This window comes from Bicyclus anynana, chromosome 16 (assembly GCF_947172395.1).
Source record: "Bicyclus anynana chromosome 16, ilBicAnyn1.1, whole genome shotgun sequence".
Lineage (NCBI taxonomy): Eukaryota > Metazoa > Arthropoda > Insecta > Lepidoptera > Nymphalidae > Bicyclus > Bicyclus anynana.
Window position 1 is genome coordinate 4,079,999 of NC_069098.1, and position 21,626 is coordinate 4,101,624.

At 35.8% G+C, this 21,626-nt stretch overlaps 3 protein-coding genes across 5 annotated transcripts in view; 1 reads left to right on the plus strand and 2 right to left on the minus strand.

The window, feature by feature from the left end:
* Positions 1 to 974, minus strand: part of LOC112056122 (interference hedgehog) — a 73,120-nt gene extending 72,146 nt beyond the window's left edge. For both annotated transcript variants that reach the window (XR_008251529.1, XM_052885990.1), the window contains exon 1: positions 788 to 974. The gene's annotated coding sequence lies outside the window, so the exon portion shown is untranslated. The remainder of the gene's footprint in view (positions 1 to 787) is intronic.
* Positions 975 to 6,105: 5,131 nt separating this feature from the next.
* Positions 6,106 to 16,422, minus strand: LOC112056128 (hypoxia up-regulated protein 1). The gene is made up of 9 exons (XM_024096484.2): positions 16,248 to 16,422; positions 15,825 to 16,141; positions 14,965 to 15,107; positions 13,620 to 13,780; positions 12,966 to 13,120; positions 12,125 to 12,335; positions 11,361 to 11,593; positions 10,386 to 10,497; positions 6,106 to 9,258 (listed from the first exon to the last, which is right to left on the minus strand). Exons 1-9 carry the CDS (start codon positions 16,260 to 16,262, stop codon positions 7,834 to 7,836), a joined length of 2,772 nt encoding a protein of 923 aa, XP_023952252.2. The 5' UTR covers positions 16,263 to 16,422; the 3' UTR covers positions 6,106 to 7,833.
* A 583-nt stretch (positions 16,423 to 17,005) lies between these two features.
* The window catches only part of LOC112056130 (forkhead box protein N3-like), a 28,295-nt gene continuing 23,674 nt past the window's right edge, over positions 17,006 to 21,626 (plus strand). The window contains exon 1 of one of the 2 annotated variants that reach the window (XM_052885994.1): positions 17,006 to 17,160. Coding sequence is in view for 1 of the 2 variants with exons in the window: in XM_052885993.1 (XP_052741953.1) it covers positions 17,681 to 17,683 (3 nt within the window). In the remaining variant the exon portion in view is untranslated. Of the gene's footprint in view, positions 17,161 to 17,315; positions 17,684 to 21,626 lie in introns of those variants that run through there. The other variant, XM_052885993.1, reaches the window with a different exon arrangement.

Here is a 21,626-nt window from a genome sequence, read left to right on the forward strand (position 1 = left end):
TCCTAACAACCCGATTCCTATCGAGTTACATTTTAAAAATCCACTAGATTTACGAACGTTAATAATTTAACCAAAAACACATGTATACTAAAAACAAATGAACGGGTTACCTCTTAGAAAATTTCAGTCTTCGCTACTGGTACAATTGATAATGTCTTGGGAAGTCCCAGGTTCGATTTCCAGCTATGGTAAAGTAATGGATTTTATATTTTCGCTTTCGTAAGACTGGTGTGATGCCGCTTTGAATTAAGACAAGAGCATAGTTGAAATAAAAAAAAGTTTTCAGATTCATAGGTTAGTGCAGTTGCAGTTATAATAAGTAGTTATAATACCTATAAGAGATCAGATTCGCAGTTAATAGCTTTAAAACTACATCAAGCCTAGATTTCTATAAACTAAACTAATTTGGATAAAACTTAACTGCAATTATAGATAGCGGTACTTTACTTTTTACTATAACTTGTACGTTAATTTAGAAGGTTTATTTCCAAAAAGTTTTATCCAGAATGTATTATTGAAGTAACATGTAGGTCCAAACTAAATAATGTTTCAATTTATAATGCACTCTGTTACTGTTAGCAAGATATCCAAGCAGATAGATTATAGAATACAATACGTATCGAAGTTTTAAACAATCGATTAATTGTCCCACACGGATGTATTGAAGTAGTTTTGGTACCAAACCGGGCAAGGTGCGTTGCGCTCGACTCGGATACACCAAACACGGTGCACTGCATTCCTACAAGAGGGAGGCAGATTGGGTTGCATTCTTAAAACTACTCCTTACCGGTTCAAACGAACATCCACTAAAACATATGACACACTTCAATAATCCACATACATTTATCAATCCGTCTATCCATACACACGCGCAAATTGAAATGTTTCTCACAAATTTTTACATCACTACCGAAAAAAAGGTGCAACACAAAAACACACAACCGATTTGGCCGGCGTATTAAAAGCAAACTGGTTACTACTTTAGTTACAAGTACATTCGGCCGGTCGGACGCGGAATGCTATTGTTTTGTCTCATTCATTTGTATGGGCAGCGTGTTGTCTGTCTCGTTCGCTCGGAGAAAGGCGCCAATGCGCGGGCGCCGGCCGCCGACTTCTTCCTCCGGGATGGCATTCTATTCAAGTCTTGAGAAACAAAAGCTCTTTTGAAACAAGTTAGGTTCAAGCTTCGCCTCAGGTTGTTAACAAACCATGAGTATTGTCGAGTGCCTAATAAATGAGTGTAAGTACAATTTGCATGTTAATTAGACAGTTTTCCGTACTTACATCTTTTGTTTTGAATGTCAATGCCATTAAATAGCCTGGATGTAGTCTTAAAATCCGGGTTTAGTTTCGAATTGAGTCAAATAGACTCTTTTAATGCAGATAAGATTACCAAATCCCGATCGGATAAAATAAGATAAATAATGTAAGATCCGTAAGATCCGAGTCCGGAGGGGGTAGGTTTGAATCCGGTCCGCGGCATCTTCAAACTTTTCAGTTACACATAACTTTTGAGAAATTAAATATCACGTCATGTTTCAAACAGTGAAGGAAAAACATCGTGAGGAAAACTGCTTATCAGAGAATTTTCTTTAATTAGCCAGCATGGTGGACTAATGGTCTAAGCCCTCTAGTTCTGAGAGGTAAAAAAGCTGTTTATCATGTAAAAAAGAATATTTGCCATAACTTTTAAATATGATCAATATTACTATTCCCCTGCAACTAGTTGAAAAATACTGTGTTAGAAATGGGTAGGTACGTCAACAGTCCAACGGACGGGGAGCGAACCACCACCATCGGTGATGAGTCCGGCCTTTTTACCACTAAGCTATTGAGGCTTAAATCATTATTTGCATATTTAAATACCCACTACAGGCCAGGCGTCCCTCTTTTTTATTCTTTACAAGCGAACCCTTGACTGCAATCACAGATGATGGTAAGTGATGATACAATCTAAGATGGAACCAGGCTAACTTGTTAGGCGTAGGATTAAATTGACATCCATTTCGGTTTCTACACAACAATATACCGGATTGCTAAATCTGTTGGCGGTCCGTTTAGGTGTGATAACTAGCCAGACCTGGACCAATTAAGAAAACCTCAATCGGCCCAGCCGGGGATCGAACTTCCTGAGTGCCTCCTTCTTGTAAATCCACCGCCCATTCCACTGCACCTCGAACCTCGAAGGACGTTCTTAATCCACTAATATACAACTCCGTGCTGAGATGTTTACTGAATATTTTATAGAAGTATAAAAAGCTCAGTAGGTATTCCATGGGACCAGGAATCTAACCCGTGACCTCGTGATGCGAAACACAGTCTAACTACTAGACCAACGAGGCAGTTTGTTCTTATATAAAAATCATATAATTTTAATCAATTCCACCAAGCTTTTCATGACAACAATGTCAAAGAGTAAATTGGTTAATGATTAAGTACGTTTTGATATTACAGACAGACATGGCAAAACTATATATAAAACTTTGTTGACTACCAACATTTCAATTTTTGACTACGGAACCCTAAACAAATGCAGCATTAAGGCTAAGTATAAGAAACAATATTTTACATGTCCATAATTAAGTGGATAGCAGTGGCGATGGTTCCTAACAACCCGATTCCTATCGGGTTACTTTTTAAAAATCCACAAGTTGGACGAACGTAAATAATATAACGTACTCAGAGAAAAACATATTCAGATTAAAAAAAACATGAACGGGTGATGACTGGAAATGAACGGGTTACCTATCATAATGACGGGGACACGGTTACCTACAATGATAATTTTATACTATAGATCGGTTACGTCCCTACAAAATCACCGCAAAAAGTGATCCAAATAATAGGCTACAACACTGAGCGCACGTATACACAATTTTGTCTTTGATTCCATTAATATTTATGTTTATAAAGTTTTTACACTTCCTGAACACACAATTCGACATTGTAGACGATATTTAGGTATAATTTGTTTAAATAACATTCGTTGTTGACCACAACTAACATTGAGTTGTTTTTAAATTTCCTCTTTTGAGCGCCTCATTTTCCAACATCACAACTAACTAACATCTAACAGTATTTATTATCATTGGTTACCTACGAGATTTCAGTCTTCGCTACTGGTGGGTAGGTACTTAATGTTTGACATACTTACGGGCGCATATGCACGTCGTTTTTATACTACGTGATGATACCCATTAAGGTCGCATGACCATAATGCAGTGCTTTTTACAACGGTTCCAACCAGTAGCTGATTACATTATTGCTATGCCTTCGGGGAAATGTTGCGAATTATATGCGAGAATTTAGGCCTCTTTGATAATACGAAATATAGGTAGCCAATAGCTTCATGTTACATTCATTGTCAACCCATATTCGGCTCACTGCTGAGCTACAAGTCTCCTCTCAGAATGAAAGGGGTTAGGCCAATAGTCCACCACGCAGGCCCACTGCGGATTGGCAGATTTCACACCGTTGAGAATTAAGAAAATTCATGTTAGGTACATAGGTTAGGTTTCTAATGGGTTAAATATTTGTTTCAAATAAAAAAAGTCGTTTATTTGAAAATGTAGGTTTAGTTTACAACACAGAACATAGGTAGTAAACGCTAAAGCTAACGGTTTACATTTACAAGCACATTTGAACCGTCAACTTTGACTATATTAAAAGACTGTCAAGTGTATTGTATTCTGTAAAGTTACAGCGATGTAACATCGCTCATTTCCATGGCAATTTCGTTAGTGCCACATCGACTTAGACCATTTAAATAACATCGACGAGTAACATAGCGGAAACACACTCTAGATAGTGACTGGGATCAACAACTTAACGTACTGAGGGGTGTAAAACCATCAACTATCAAACTTGACGTTGATGGTAATTGGTGAGTTTGTAAAGCCTACCTACTTATTTGAAAAAACGAATTAAAACTTGAACTCGATTTTATGTACGTGATGTGCCGTGATGTTTAGGTAGGTACTAGCCCCGCGGATTCACCCGCGTATCTTATTCCCGTTTCCGTGGGAATACGGGAATAAAATCAAATCAACCTGTGTAACATTGATGAGTTCCTTAATGATAAAAATGCTTGGAGGCCGTTGGATCAGCTTCCACCTTCACACAGGAAGTAAAACTATAACAAATGTAAACAGTAATTGTTATCAATTGTAAATTATAATACTGTATGACTTTTTCAAAAGAGCAACTGTTGAGTTTCTTGCCGGTATCTTCTCAGCAGGACCTGCCTTCCGAACCGGTGGTAGAATCTTTACAAATAGTCAACTGACGTGTCAAAAGTGCTTGTAAACTGAGCCTACTTGAAATAAATGATTTTTGATTTTGAAATATAGCTTAAGAGACTTACAAATAGGTAAAGCTCTAAAATATTAGTATAGATTATTTCACACGGTGTTGTATAACTTCGTTGCTTTAATAGTAAGAAGTCATAATTTATATCACCGCCTGGGAGTATCCTGTATAATAAATTAAATTCGCGAACAAAAACTAGACCACATCAGATGTTATCGTGAATTTACTGAGATGCAATTATTTTCATTCACGTCCTGTGAATTTTTTACTCGTACAATGTGTCGCATTCCAGCATCCTACCACTGATATAATAAGAGATGAATTGTATCTAATATCTGTCATCTCGAAGTAATTCCAATGAAGAGCCCGTTATAACCAGACCTACCACATTTATTTTACATTTTAGGAAGACTGGAAGTTTGTCAGTCTATGGGTCAGTCCCGGGGGTACCATTTTCCTTGATGTAAAGTAGCCTGTGTTAATTTAGAGTAAAATCTATTTTGCATTCCAAATTTCGGCCAGTTCAGTAGTTGCAACATTAAAGAGTAGAGAGTTTTTGCGTAACAAACCAGGCTCGAAAAACTATACTATTCTGACAATATACCAATATAATAATTAATGATAAAAAAAGTATGTAAAGAGCGGCAAATATATCTTTGCCCGGAGCGGCAAAATTGCTGGATCGGCTCCTGGGAGCTTGGGCCATGGGCTGACAAATTTTCAGCCTTCCTAGAATGTGGTATATCTGGCTGCCGCGGCTCTCGGTCCAGAACGTGAACGGAAAGACGCAGTTTAACGACCTTATACATGAAGCTGTATGTAGAAAAAAATAAGTCTACTTGGAATCTGATACTACAAAGTGTTTGGTACAGAATTATACTATTTATCTAAATTACTTAGCAAGTACAGGTAAGATACAGGTAGATAGATGATATTTTATATTAAAATATTCGACCATTTTTCGACCAAAGGTCATCTACTCCCTCTCACACAACATTGTTGGAAGTTTTTTATTCACACTGCGCGCCACATCGTGTAGTCTTGGTTGCTTGAAATTAAAATGGCCTAAGATTTCCTCTTACTCGGACAACAAAGCCGCGGAATTGAAATGAATATTCGAAGTTCGAAATCTGCATACTACATTATGAGTATCTAAGAGTCTTTTCATATCATTGGTCTGAGTTTTTACCTTGGTTAAAAGTTGTTTGTATTGGTGCGAGGCTTCGGCCGTGGCTAGTTACCAGTAAAGATGTACCGCCAAGCGAATTAGCGTTCCGGTACGATGTCGTGTAGAAACCGAAAGCGGTGTGGATTTTCATCCTCCTCCTAACAAGTTAGCTCGCTTCCATCTTAGATTGCATCACCCATCAGGTGAGATTGTAACCAAGGGCTAACTTGTAAGAATAAAAAAGTTTAATGTATCATTTACTTTTTAGGTAAACCATAGATTCAAGAGTCGGTACAGATGAGGTAAACTCATACACGAGATAATTCTCCAAACAAGGCACAATTCCCTAGATATTCATAAAAAACTAGCGGACGCCCGCGACTTCGTCTGCGTGAAAGTCGATATAAACTTTCAACTACCCCTACCCTACCCCTATCCTATCCATAGCCTACCCCTTCCCTACCCTACCTTACCCCATGCTACCCCTAATTATCTTTGCTATAAACCTCACGGAGCCAGAGACCTTTCCAACGAATGCAAAACCGTGGAAATCGGTTCGTACGTTCTGGAGTTATAGCGTCAGGAAGGAAAATCCGACTTATTTTTATATAAAAAATAAAACCACGATATTAATTTTAATTTAATAATTTATTTTTTTCATCGTTTGCGACTGGGTATTGACGTCTCACTTACATATTCACATTGGCTCCAGACAGACCGTCTCTCTGACACAACTACATAAACGATGTTTAATAATACTAATAAATTCAATACAGGTTATGTATTTTTAATCAATAATTAAAATCACTGTAGCACCGTTTAGCAATCATACAGTTTGATAACATACTCGTAACTACTACATATCATGACTACTATTTATAGAAAAAGTAGGCCGTCAATACGTACTTTTATGTTTAATACGTCCCGTAAGTGATGCATGTATATAAATATAATCAATACAGAACGATCAAACAGTCCTACAAAATCACTTTTTGTCTAAGGATAGAATCCGACAATACATTTAAATGATACATGACGAAGTAACAAAAAAAAATAACAGTTGCCAATTTCAACAATAATTATATAAGATTACTTAAAGATTAAATTGCACGTCATAAGTTTAGGTATTCACTAGAACAAGTTGTTTTTTTCGTGCCACCACTGTATGAAATTACACTGATATTATGATGATAACATTTTTATGTGATTACATACTATGGTATGTCTAACATATGCTTGCATGCTTTTCATGCCGCATCTCTGATATACTTTGTCATAGATGCATTAAAATTGAGATTTTAAACGACACAATACACAAGTTAACTGTATAATAGCTAAACCGCGGCCACAGTCAGTATCAGAGAAACATAATAACATCCACTTTTCAAAACTACAGTTTAACATATTAAATTATCACATACAAATTTTACAACAATAAATATTTATACCGTAATCTCGCGAGTTCATCGTTTACAGAGGTCACTGTAAAATTATTCAAAATCAGGGGCCGCTGTAGTAAACAATACAAATTCATATAACAATATTTAATAAAAAAAAAAAAAATCTTCCCAGCACCTTTTAAGTATGGAAATCCTACCAATTTTCTATTTTAGGATTGTGACTGAAGGTAAAGTTAGTTTTTCGTAACTGATTTATCTTAGTGGTGAATTACAGATAAATTAACTTTTATTATTTTAATTCATAAAATTCATAATAATAATTTTGCATTAATAAAAATCCAGTATGTTGAATTTCGTGCTAAAATTGGTAGATTTAGGTAAGAGCGACCCGTTCGTGAGTTTTAAAGACTTAAGACGCGTTCGCTTTTTGCACTAATTCATCACAATAGCCTAAGTATAAACTAACTATAGTATATTTAAAGTGAGAGCACATGAAATTCTAAATAAGTATGTATGCTGTTAGGACAACATCTTTTGGACAATGAAGCAATGCTAAATGAATGAAGCAGAACAAAAACAAATAATAAAAAAAAATTAAACTAAGAATTTGTTTAATTTTTTTTTTATTATTTTAATAATATCGAACTTTTGTTGCATACTTCTTCGAGAATCGATAGGATTGCTGTCCTAACAGAATAAATATAGATACACACAAATACAAACTTACACTGTAGATAATAAAACTTATTATGTAATTAAGTTAAGCCTCAACACATAGCTTCAGTATAAGAAGTCACTAATCAATAAATGGTAGATACAACATGTGAAGGAACCACCGTATTACGTTGTGCTTTAGTTAAATTCAGTACAAAAAGAGAACACACCACTCCCCTACAGTAGAAGTATCAGAGTAAAAAAACAAATTAGACTAAATAAATTAACTTATACACATTACCATTATAACTCGGAATGTTCACCTTCATTGTTCCCGTCGCCTATTTGTGGGATTTCTGTTTCCTCCCCTCCTGTATCTTTTTCCGCTGTCTCTTCTCCTATAACTTTTTCCGCCTCAGCTTCGACTACCGGTTTCTCTTGAGCGTCCGGTTTTTCTTCTTGATTTTCAGTTTTCTCAGGTTCAATAACCGTCTCCGTTTTGTTATCGCTTTCCGTTTTAACTGGTTTCTTTGGTTTCCATATTTTCATCTTATTCAACAAGTACTTTACTTCTCTATCTAAAGACGATATTTTCTCTCTAAGGCTGTCGATGGTAAGTTTGACGTCTTCGTTTTTCTTTAAAGCATTCTGCTCCTTGAGTGCCTCTTCCAACCATATTTTAGTTTCCTCGATCTTGACATCGAGCATGGTTATCTCAATTTCAGTGAAAACATCTTTATCTGAATTTGCTTCTTTAGTAAAGTTTTTGGCCATTTTAAGAAACTCTTGTGAACTATTCAAAAGCTTCTGTATAGCGGCAACTGCATCTGGCCTCTCTCTGTGTTCCCAGTGTTTGTAAAATATCGAATTGGTCTTCTCTTTCAACATGTTTAGTTTTTCTTCAAACTTTTCAGTTGGAGCATCGTATCCATCATCGTAGAGCCATTCAGATGTCTCAGAACATATCTTTTTAATTTCCTCTATTAATTCAGGAGTACCACATTCGGCGTATTCCTCCATATCTACTTTCATTTGAACATCAACGACAAACGCTTCCAAATTATTCAAAGCCGTTTCTCTCTCAATGCGTTTTTTGTCTATATTATTCAACTTTGTAATCTTCGCTTTAGACGTCTTGAATTCTTCTGGTGATAATGGTTGCACATTCAAAATAATTTCGTCTGTTTTGATAGGCTCTTTCAAAACAACTACTTTTGGTTTAGGTTTGCTTTCTGAATCTGTGGCATTTTTATCGGATGCTGTTTCATTGGATTTTACAGTATCATTCTTCAGTGGCGCTTGAGGCTTTTCCTCTGGTTCTTCTCCAAGTTTCTCCGGAGTCTCTGCATCGGATCCAAACAACTTGCTAATAGTGCTTCCTATTTTAGACAATGTACTATCATCAGCACCCTCTTCGTCCGTTACAGTTTTTTCGGCGACAAATTCGACATTAGCCAAGTTAAGTATACCAGAATCATCTAAGTTAAAGTGTGCCTTAATGCCTTTATGTTCTATGTTATCGCCAGTATTCTTTGCTAAGGTGTCACTCACGCCGCTTAGAGAAACTTGTGTTAAATTCAATGTGCCGATATTCTTCAATTCATTTGATGGTATGTGGTCTAACTCCGCATAGTTGACTGCGAAAGTGAAATCTTCTGTGTGTTTGTTGAAAGTGATAACCTTTTTCTGTGGGTAGGGGTTCATGGGTCCAAAAAGTGTTCGCTTAATCTGTAACAATGGTTGAGACAACAATTAAACAAGCAGAATATAAAATCTTTTTAACAAAGAAATTGAACCCACTTCAAAGTAAACTAAAAAGCGAAAAATAACATCACAACACTTTGAAGGCGGTGCCAACACTGTGACATATGAATTAAAGTCGTTACTGAAAGAACCACGGGAAAGAACTGTCTTTGAATCTTAAAAGCTTATGATGTAATCGGCTTTAGTGCTGTGGCGCTTTCGTTCAGTGAACGAATACGGGCCATTTCGTTATTTTTATTTTAACACAATTACTGAACCGACTTTCGCTGAAAATTAAATGGGACCAATCACTCTTTAAAACAAAAACAAGAATTATTAAAATTGGTTAAGAAATGACAAAGTTATGCAACAACAAACAAACATTATAAAACATTAAAAAAAGCGTCGAATTGAGAACCTCCTCCTTTTTTAAAAATCGGTTAAAAATTATGTAAAACACGCGCAAAAAATCCACTCTTGTAATTTATAAGTTAAAAATAATAAAGCAGATAAAAATGTTTTAGATCAAAAAAAACCTTACCCATTCCTGAAAATAATAAAGATAACTTTTAATAATATTCGAATTATTGTTATTAAAATTTGATGACGTAATTTAGTTTTACTACAATAATGTTAATAAGTTTGGTCTTAATAACTTTTTTAACTGAATCCTAAAATATAACCACATTGATTTAGTAAACAGTTAATTTTTAAGTGTGGTAATCTTTTTTTAAATATCCTAGACCTACTCAAAACTTAAGGTATGTATATGCTAATGAAGAATCTATTATAGTAACTAGCGGACCCGGTCAAGCTTCGTTTTGACATAAGTGCACTTATTCTCTATCCCTACTCTACCCTTCTATACCTCTACCCGTACCCTCCCTACCCTACCCCTACCGCTTGACTCTTAAACGTTTGTATGGGAAATAGAAAAGGGCAGTTTTCAGGGTTTTCCCGGAAATTATTTGATTTTTTCTCATCTTTTAAACCTTCCCTATACCTCCACGAACATTTCAAGACCAAGATAAGATAAATCCGTTAAGCCGTTCTCGAGTTTTAGCGAGACTAACGAACAGCAATTCATTTTTATATATATAGATAATACTAACCAGTCTGTCGTTGCCGTCGACGTGCCGAGTGAATACAACTTGAATGGGCAAGACGACTGCGTCGCGAACGTTCAGTGCTGCCACCTTGTAGCCAGTCGCGAGAGACGCCGCCCTACAAATATAGGTTTGTGTTACAACACTAAATAACCTAGGTATCGGAACTGATATAAACAAGCTAACATCATATGTGAATGGGGATGATGACTAGGTTTGAATATATTGATTTTTATGATACATTCGGGTAAATAGGGTCAATGTTAACTAATTTATACGTAAAAAGCAAAGATTGTTTGGATATTTGCAAAATAAATGAGATTATAAAATTTCAAAATCTATTAAAAATCTTTTATCGTAATTAGATGAAAATTCATACAGTTTTAGCTTCGTTACATTAAATGTGACATTTTTTAATATACGAACTATAAACATAAACGCACAAATAACAAAGATATTAGCAATTTTGTTTGAACGCTCATACAAATGTAACGATCATTACATTGCCTACGACGACGTAATGATCGCAGATACCTTGTTCCTTTTACAAAATTGCTTTACTGTTAGCATACTCTTGATTTATATACAATTTAAAAAACTGTCATCATCCCTATTATTAAAGTAACCCTCAGAAACACAGTGTTAAGTGTTCCTGGAGTACGGGTGGTTGTTGCAACAGTGATGGTATAAATAAGAGGGTATTTGATGACTTGAGTACATTTTTTTGTTAGGCAGCGTGAACACCGTCACGCTGCTAGTCGCGTTAGTGATTTTGGGCAATAATGTTATGTGTTGTTATTATTACGTACAATAGCGGAATTTAGTTTTTCACAAATCCCTCATCAGCATTGATAGACCTGGAGAGCTCAAGCCCGGCGGCCGAACTCAAGACCTCCTGTATTGCTGGTACACAGGAGACGCCACCGGCCACTATAAGTCGAGCTCCGGTACCTAATGAAGATCTAGACTCTATATGCTCACCTATACACAGCACCAAGAGTAGCCGCCTCATCAGCGTTGATAGACCTGGAGAGCTCAAGCCCGGCGGCCGAGCGCAAGGCCTCCTGTACCGCTGGTACGCGGGAGGCGCCGCCGGCCACTATAAGTCGAGCTCCGGTACCGGAGCCGGACGCCGCGGCTATGGCGCGTTGGATGACGCCCGAGACACGTGGCCAGAGATCAGCACATAGAGCTTCCAGCTCTACTCGGCTGACCTGTGTGATTGATATACAAATGTCAAGAGAAAACGATATACAACTTTCACTCTAAAATCGTTTTAAGTCTCCCTTGTTTAGCTCTTGTATTTAATGACAATAGGGTAGTTGAAGGTAGATAATTAATATCAAATTTAATATAAACAATATTAATTTCGTGTAGTACATTGAATAAGGGTCCAAAATATATTGATATCAAGTAATAAAAGTTAAATAAAAATTATGTATTTAGTAAATTTTTCTAAACGTCGCTTTCGTCCATTTTGTGACGTCACGATGTTACCCAAAGGAATAAACGTCAAACTGATTTACGTAAAGGTAAAGGATTTGTTAACGTGACGTCATGAAATAGTTAAAATATAGACCATGGCCAAAAGCGTTTTGGCTGGTATTGTCAAAAAAATACTTAAAAATTAAAATTTTCATGTAATCATGTGTCATAATTTTTTTTTACGATCTAGTTGAACGATAATGAAAAATTTAAGACTGGGGAGATTATATATAAATAATAATACTACGAGTAATAATTACCAAATGTTTGAAATCCTTATCATCAAGCAAGCTCTCAATCTGTGCGTAATGTTCAGTGTTAGCGGACAGAACTATCTTCAACCGTTCGGCCTCCCGCAACAGTTTCTCCATAGCGCGGGGCGAAGCCCTGACGTCCCCGCCGCCGTTCGCTTCCCACGCTTTTATGAGGTGTTCCCGCAAACGTAATGTCATTTCCAAACCGCCAAGTGTCCTGCAGAAATATAAATCTATATCAATATTATAAAGAGGTAAAGTTTTTGAGGTTGTACCGGGGTAATATAAAAAAACACACTTAACTTCAAACCAGACACGAAATACGAGTATACCGCATACTATTTTCACACAGCTTAACCAGTAAGACAAACTTTTTACAAAAACAGATCGCATTGCATCCCAGAAAAGAACTATATTCTGTCTAATTTCATATTTACAGGATAAAAACATTTAATCTCAGGATCTACAGAATCGATTTTCGAAAAATTAATTTATCAATAGACATCCAAATTTTTTTTGAGTGTCACAGACTATATTTTATACCCAAAATCTAACACAAAATCTTTATGATCTAATTGAATTGGTGATTGGATGGATTTGTGAATTGATCAAAATAACAACTCTGTTATAAAATAAGGTATTACCAGCTACAGTGTTTTTCAGATAGCATGGGTACAGCGACAGTTACCTTATGACCTTCACAATACATACAATTATCGCGAAACGCGAACAACTTTCATGAGCGAAATAAACTGTCACCCTCACCATGTAATCTGAAAAACACTTTACACCAGAGATGTCAAAATAAAGTTAGATTTTTACTAAAAATGCAAACTGAAATATTTACCTGTCATAACCAACTCCAATAACCTGCAACTGCGGCACAGTCTCAACATAGCCCTTCTCCTTTATCTTGACAGTCTTGTACTCAACCAGAGCTGCCTTAGTGGAGACTGCACCCATATCAAAGAATAGAGCATACCAGGCTGTTTCATTTATTTCCTGTAAAAAAGGACAAATTAAACCATTATTAATCATCATCAGCTTATACAGAGCAAGACCAGATGAATGATAGTTTATCATTATCATCATATTGGCCGAGGGACGTTCACTCAGGACAAAGGCTTTTTATAGGGACTTCCAAACTACACAATACTGAGCCGCCTGCATCCAGCAAATCCCTGCAACTCACTTGATATCGTCAGTTCACCTGGTGGGGGGTTGACCAACACTGCGCTGTGCACCAGCACATTGGGATGTTGGGGTCCCAAGTGTCATAGGCTATATTTTATCGCTATATCCCCAAAGGACCAAGAATCATATGAGTGAAAAAAAATTCTAAATTCTTTTATTTCAATTAGGTTTAGTTTACAAGCTCCTTTGAAACGTCAAGTTATGTCATGATTTAATTTAATGGTGGTAAGTAAAGTCGAAAACTTAAAATTAAAGTTATGAGTTCTGAGGGTACTTTATAATAAAGAATTCAAGATGTATACTGTACCTTCCTCCTAAATATCCCATAGTTGATAGCAATGGCTGTGTAATCATTGATCAGCTGCAGCACATTAAGCCCAGCGAGAGAGGCCGCCTCCTTCATAGCGCGGCGCTCTGCTTGGTTGAAGTAGCCAGGTATGGTGATCACACATTCTGTTATTGGTTGACCTATAACATGAGGTGTGGGATAAGAAAAATAAGAAATAAGCTCAACTTCAAAGAATTTATTTTAAAAAAAATAAGAAAAATAATTTATATAAAATATCATAAATATTTTTTAAGCTATTTCAGACCAAGAGGCTAATTCACTAACTTTGACATGTTAGTGAATGAGATTCTATGATCATACAATCTCAAATTAGTTTATTTACTTTCCTACCATGATAGCAACTGACAGAACACAAGTGCAAATTAGAGTGACTGAAAACCGTCCTGAATCATCATCAAATTATTATCGATGTTAATTTTATAAATATGAAAGTCAGTATGTCTGTTACCTTTTCATGGCTAAACTGCTGACCCAATTTTTATTAATTTTAGAGATAAATTGAGCAAAAGCAAAAACTTAGAATAGACGCGTTCAAGATGTGGTGCTGGAGGCGCATGTTAAGAATATCTTGGACAGGCATGTGCACAAATGTGTCTATTCTATAGTAGCTCAGAATCAAGGTTAAGCTTTCCTCCTTATGTTACTGCACCTTGGAGAAATTAATAATAACAGGCAACGCTGACGGGAAAAGACCGAGGGGCAGCTCACCAACACGATGGGCTGACCAGCTGAAGGAGGATAAAGGGACGAAGTTCTACACTATATCATTGATGGCCACTAACAAATGCCGATGGAAAGCGTGGACCCGCAGGAGGCTGGGATCTTACCAGGACCACGATCTTCAGTAATGAAGGAACGACTATAGAAAGAGAGAGATAAATTGGACCTTATTTATTTATTTATTTATTTAATACTCTTTATTTGTACACCACAAAAATAAAAGAAAACAAGCAAAACAGAAACATAAGAAAAAGTAGAATACAAAAGGCGGCCTTATCGCTTAGTAGCGATCTCTTCCAGGCAACCTTAGGCTTAGGAACTTATTAGGACAACTGTAGGTGGTGTGTACGTAATAATAATGTACATTATACATACATACAAATAACTACACACTAATACATAAACCATAATACACAAATTACCTATATAATAATTATAAATATCATAAAATAAACTAGAGCAGAGCATTTGCTACTTTTTATCCAGGAAACCCTGTGACTCGCTGGATTTATGAAATACAAAAATTCATATGAACAGAATTACAAGCATCAGCTAGTTTGCAATAAATGTCATTGCATCTCACCATGGCTGATTTCAGCGAAGTCCTTCGCCTTAGCCAGCAGTTGCCCCACCAGTTCCTCAGGTGTGTACCTAGTTTCGTCATCATGGACAAACTCAGGTGTGCCTCTGTCCGTTGGCACAATCTCATAGTAGGGGAATATGTCTCTGCAAGAACGAGGTATGATATTATACAAGTACTAATTAGATTTACAAAAAAGTTTATAATATAAGTTGTAGTTAATAAATATCTGAAACTGAATTGTGAATTGGTTTTCTATTTTAATAAAAAGTTAAGTTACCAAAATATAGTTAACAAATTTACTAAAGAGTAAATAAATATGTATAGCCATTCTTCTTTTAATTAGGACCAATATTCCCGTTATATCTCTAATCTATTTTGAAGACAGCACTGGTATGAGTTTGATATATTCCAACAGGTCTATGACCTCTCAGATTTTAAGTCGGACCACATAACAGTAGGTCAGTAACTATGGGCCTCATCCAAAGACTCAAGAGCCATAGATGTCCAGCAGTGGATGATTTGACATTGATGATAATGACATAACAGTAGATCCATTGAGACTATTGTATTTTAATATGATTCAATAATAAGTAAACATATGTTAGCTAACAAATATGTTAATTACTCTTTCCTAGATCACAAAACCGAAACATATATTCAACAATTTGCAAGTGGCAACTACTATATATTACTTTTTTAATCCAAATCCATCACCAAATTTGCAAATGTCACATAACCTATCATCCTAATAAATTCTGCTACAAATATATAATTGATTGGTAGGTACTTAATTAAAAAAGTTAGCTTTTTATTCTATTAAGTATTTTGTCCATAATAGAAAAAGAAAATTAGCAACTAACTTATAAGATTGCACAAGTGGATGATCATATGGCTTTCCCAGAAGATCCAACAGATATTTGTATGAATTCTTCGGGAACCTCACTCCAACTGTGACGGCGTCCTCCCCGAACGTTCTCACGTCATCTCTGAACGCTACCACCGCCGGGGTTTTTCGTTTTGACTCCTTATTGAGGACGATCTCCATAGGTACCCCGGGAGACACTATGCCGATCTTCATCCATTCTGAGCCGAGATCAATAGATATCACTGCTGCGGCATCAACATTGTGACTTACAAGTAACGGTAACAACACCAGACACACAGCACTCAACATTTTCTGTAATAAACGAAACATTTTTGTGAATAAACTAAACGCCGAAAATACCGTAGCGGTGAAAGGACTGTCAAAGCATTGCATGTTTTGGTAAAATGTATGCACTTACAATAACCAGGGCCATGTTCTTTCACAAATTTACATCCAGTATCGATTTCTCGTGTATTTCTTCTTTTTAAATGGTTAAATATTTAGAACGTCTAGTACATTTTTATTTAGCAAAAGTGAGCCAGCTACTTTAGTCCACGTCAAGTTTAACGTGTTTTATTCTTTTTGGTCACGAACAATGTTGCCAGAACTAATTAAATTGATTTAACCAAAGACTAACAACTGTTATTTGCAAATGTTATTAATGTTATTATGACTGATGTGATACAAATTTTGTATCACATCGATCACATCAGTCATCAACTCGCCCAAACGCTCCATAATCCATTCAACTTGAGTTTATTAGTGGCAATGTTCGCAAATAATTATTGAAAAGGGAAAAATCTGTGGTCGTGAGCGTGATCGTTGTGATTGCTTAGTAGAACGTAGCACTAATCTATCATGGCCACATCATGGTCAAAGCTAATTTACGGCTAGTAACTACTCCTGATATTGGCCAAAAATAGACACAGTGCACTGCAAAAGAAACAAATTATGCAAAGTAGAATATTTTATTAGGTAGCCAAATAGGTCTCCACGACCAAAACAAAATTGATTTATTATCTCGGAGGAATTGTTGACACTGTAATAATACGTAGACAGAGAAATGATAAGTGTTTTGCATGTTGGTTGTCATTTCCGACCCCACAATTGTCTATGGCCATGACAATGACAATTTTATTGACAAGTATACATTACGCATAGATGATAGATCATATGTTTATTTATGTAGGTTACTCTTTAGTTTATGGCTTGATTGGGTGTTGAGGTGTTTGCGAGTGTTGATTTATTATTTTCAAGTAAGGAGACAGCGGAATGCTGTTTATTGTTATTAATATCTAATTTGTGCGATAAACAAACATCACATCTAAAAGGTGAGTCCTTTTCTTGATCAAGTATTGCAAAGTAGATTTTTGTTTGGGATGCTTCTAATAAAACTGAGAAAAATAATTAAAAAAACGCGACGCATTTTAACTTTATGCGCATTTTGGAGTTTGTTCTCCGATTTCGCAAGCGTTTCGTGTTGATATCGCGTGAAATTGGTTTGTTTAATGTGGCATGGTGCGGTGTCGTTTACATGCGGTTCTAAAAATGTGACGCGAGAGTACTCGACATAGTGATACACTGGCGCTTCTATCTAAAATTGGAACCAGTGGTAATCTCATCGCATCTGCGCCCTGCGTTTTCCTCTGTGTCGCATAGGCATTAGGCAGGCGTCGCTCCTGCAGTTATGTAATGGCCCTGCGTGTTAGCACGTGCAGCTCTGCACACGGCGGCATGCACGCGTGGATACACGTCGGAGCCCCGCGCGCACGCGGCACCGGAACGTCCGGAACCCAGTTTCCTAGCAACACGCTGTTGACGCGACTGCTGACCCAATGAATACAAAAACACATGGTAATTTATTGTTACATCACATCTACCACGCGTCACTATTTTCGCGTGATACAAACTGTTAGGTATTTTTATCGAACTGTAAACGTTACGATTAATTTTGTTAGTGTATACATACTCTATTTTTATTTGTGCACTTGTGGACTCTTTTAATTTAATCCTTGTAAGTATGACTGATAAATGAACAAATAGGATGTTTTCGTCACATTCATTTTGTTATTCCACTTTTTTCATCAACCCATTACAGAGTTAGTATTCAGAACATGTATTTCTAAGTAACTTTATTTACTACATAACACAAACATCAGAACAAGTATGGAATAAAACAATACTGTGACCTTGAAGTAAATATCTGATGCATTTTTAATGTTGCTGTTTGTATTTACCAAGACTGAAATATTTATAATCACACTAATGCAAAAGTCAATATACACAGAGAATTAAAATGTTTTCCTAAACATATAATAATTTTTTTATGACCTAATTCCTACTTTGTGCATCAAAGAGGAAACCTAAAAATAATTATCACCCGGAAACAATTAACATTGCTCTATTTCAGGGTAGGTGATATAATGGACAGTGGCATGCATTGAGAAGCATAATTATTTATATTGTATTTTGCTTTTTTATGATAGCAATATCATTAATACTATCATTGTATCTAATGAATTATGATAACTGATATAGATATGTGCAAAAGATTACATATTTGCTTTAAAGATGTTTTTTGGACTTTAACAGCCTGGTGACAGACTCAAATGTGTTATTTGAATACTTATGGGGACATTGCTAATTTTCTAATTAAAATATAATTCTTTAAATATTAGAAGTAAAAGTACTGTTAGTCTTAGTAGAAGAATTTATGTTTATGTAATAAATGATTGGTTGAAATATTTTTCAGTAATTTTCAAATTGACAAATTAAAAGATTCATGGTTCTACTATAAATATTTTAATTTGCCAATAATTAAAAATATCTATGACAAGTAAAATGTTAATTCATATACACTATTTGAATTTTATTAATTAATGATATTTATAATTAACTCTGACATGATTTCTTCACATTTGATTTCACTTCTAGTGTAAACAAATGTATTACAAAATGTTATTATTATAATTATAAAAATGTAGAGTAGTTTATGTATGATTCTAATAAATAATAATTACTGCAAAATGCAATTAATATGTAAACAGGAAACACTGTATTATGCAATACATTTAATCATTAATTCCTAGTAATAAATTGAGACTACATCACTAAAGCACAATTTTTTAAATTCTTCTCTAAATTATTTGCATTATTAATAAAAGTAGGTGTAAGAGGATTATCACCATAATCTATTATCTTAAAGCCTCACTATTACTATAGTATGCGCGTTATCATCTGAGTCGTCCGGTCATAAAAGTCAAAAAAGATAGGAATGTGCAGCGCGCCTACCTGCGCACCCTAATTATCGATAAACGGCTACCTGCGCACGTGCTAATGATGAGTCAATAATGATTTGGACGATTCTGATTGGTCGGTTTCTAATGTAATTGCATTGCGTATTTTTTTTTGCTATAAATGTGTTTACTGCAATTAAATAAATACATTCATGTGTTACTCGTTGCGCACTATGGATACTTTATTTTCTAACGTTGATCTGAAGAAATTACATGGCGATATTAGCCCTCAAGCTCGAACACTGATTCACAACGTATTCCTGTTTCTCAATGAATTGAAAAGTGATCCGAATAAAGTGGCTTCTCTAAATTTCAACAAACCACGTGAAATGGCCGCATTTGTTTGTGGTGTGAGCAGAGCGACAGTGGACCGAATCAAGACGGAAGTATCACAATCAGGCAGTACCTGTATACCAAGAACAAATTTTAAGAAACCACAAACCGTCACTAATATTGACGATTTTGATAAAAGTGTGTTGAAGCGAACTGTAGCTTCATTTTATGAGAATGGAGAGTATCCATCCGTGGCGAAAATTTTAGAAAAATTCCGTGAACAATTACCCGATTTTAAATGCGGCAACACTTCAATGAGAATACTACTGAAGGAGGTTGGGTTCCAGTATAAGAAAAATAGCGAAGGACGTAAATATTTAATGGAAAGAACTGATATTGTTTGTGCTAGAATGGACTTTTTAAGGAAATTGGATTTACTTAGAAGAACTAACGATCAGCGACCACGTTTCTATCTAGACGAAACATGGATTAATCAAAACCATGCAAGAAAGAGGATGTGGCTTGGAAGCAACGATGAAGGAGGTTTCAAGAATCAGCCTGTGGGAAAAGGCCAAAGATTAATAGTTTGCCATGCGGGTTCTGCAAGGACTGGCTTCGTTCCAGATGCGAAGCTAATATTTAAAGCGGTGAAATCAAAGGATGCTGATTACCACACAGAAATGGATGGCGAAACATATATGGCATGGTTTTCCGAATTCCTGAATCTACTTGAAGAGCCCTCAGTTATAATTGTCGATAACGCAAGCTATCATTCGATACAGTTGGAAAAGATACCCACAAGAAACACGAGGAAAGCTGAAATTCAAGAATGGTTGACAAAGAAAAAGATTCCATATTCCAGCAACGAAATTATTGAAGAATTAATAAGAAAAGTAAAAGCCAGTAACCCGCAGAAGGTCTACGCTTTAGACCATCTGGCAAATGAACGAGGTCATGAAGTAATAAGGCTCCCTCCATATCACTGTCAATATAACCCAATAGAATTAATTTGGGCACAAGTAAAGGGAGAAGTTGCGAAGAATAATAATACCTTCAAGATAGCAGATGTCGAAAATCACCTCCACCGAGCCATAGAAAATGTCACACGAGAAGACTGGGCCAAATGTGTTAGGCATGCCGAAGAACTTCAAAACAAAGATTTACAAAAAGCTCTAATTAGAGATCACGCGCCGCTTATAATAAATTTGGCAGAAGACGAAGATTCTGATGATGAAGACTCAGATGAAGATTAATTTTATTTAGTTAATAATTATATAATATGAAATATGTATTATATTAAATCAAATATTGTTAATTTTTTTAATTTTGTGAACAAGATACGATAATAAACTTTACTTATCGATAATATGTCTTTCATTGTTACACCCTTCACTAGACGGCTCCATAAGACCCATAAGTGCAAGCGAGATAGATATAGAGAAATGATTTATGGCCCTAAGACTCAGTTGTTAACGCGCGTACTATAATACAAGTATGTTAGAACAATTATTCAAAGCTGTTCTAGTAGTATTACTAAATTTGGCTGAGCAGGGAAAACAACACAAGCAGAGAAGTGTTGCCATAAGGGAACTCTTTAACTCTACACCTACTCCACAAGTCTCAGGCACTCAGCATTTTTTTCTCTCCCACGTGATTGACTCAGCACCTGCACAGAGAATCCACATAATGCTATATTTACATCTAGTATGTGCATACAGCAGCATTGTGTACAAAAACATCCTAGAAGAACTATGAAACTATTTCAGAGCAGAGCAATTTAGTATGGGGTATACTACTAAAACATTCTCTAAAAAAATTACATTTACATAATAAAAGCTTCGATGAATAGTTTTTGAGCAAACTGCATATTTCAATGTAAAGTATATCTTTATGCTGCAAATACTGTATAGTTATTATCAGTTTAAAAACCATGGGTCCATTTACAACAAAGTACTGTCAACTGTACCTACAAGTTTACTGTACACTTAAGTTACTAATAATAGGGGAGCCGAATGGGAGATTTTTGCAGTTACTTGAGCACGGCAGATGAACATAAGAGAGTATACCTTGCACGTTGTACAGTACCTCCACCAAGCATGAGCCCTTAATATTGGTGGGTACTTTTAGAAGAACCGAAAAAAAAACTAACTTCTGAAATACTTAACCAAGATGTCAGATTAAGATAAAGTAGATGAGTTGATAGCTAAACAGTGTGCATTTCGAAGATC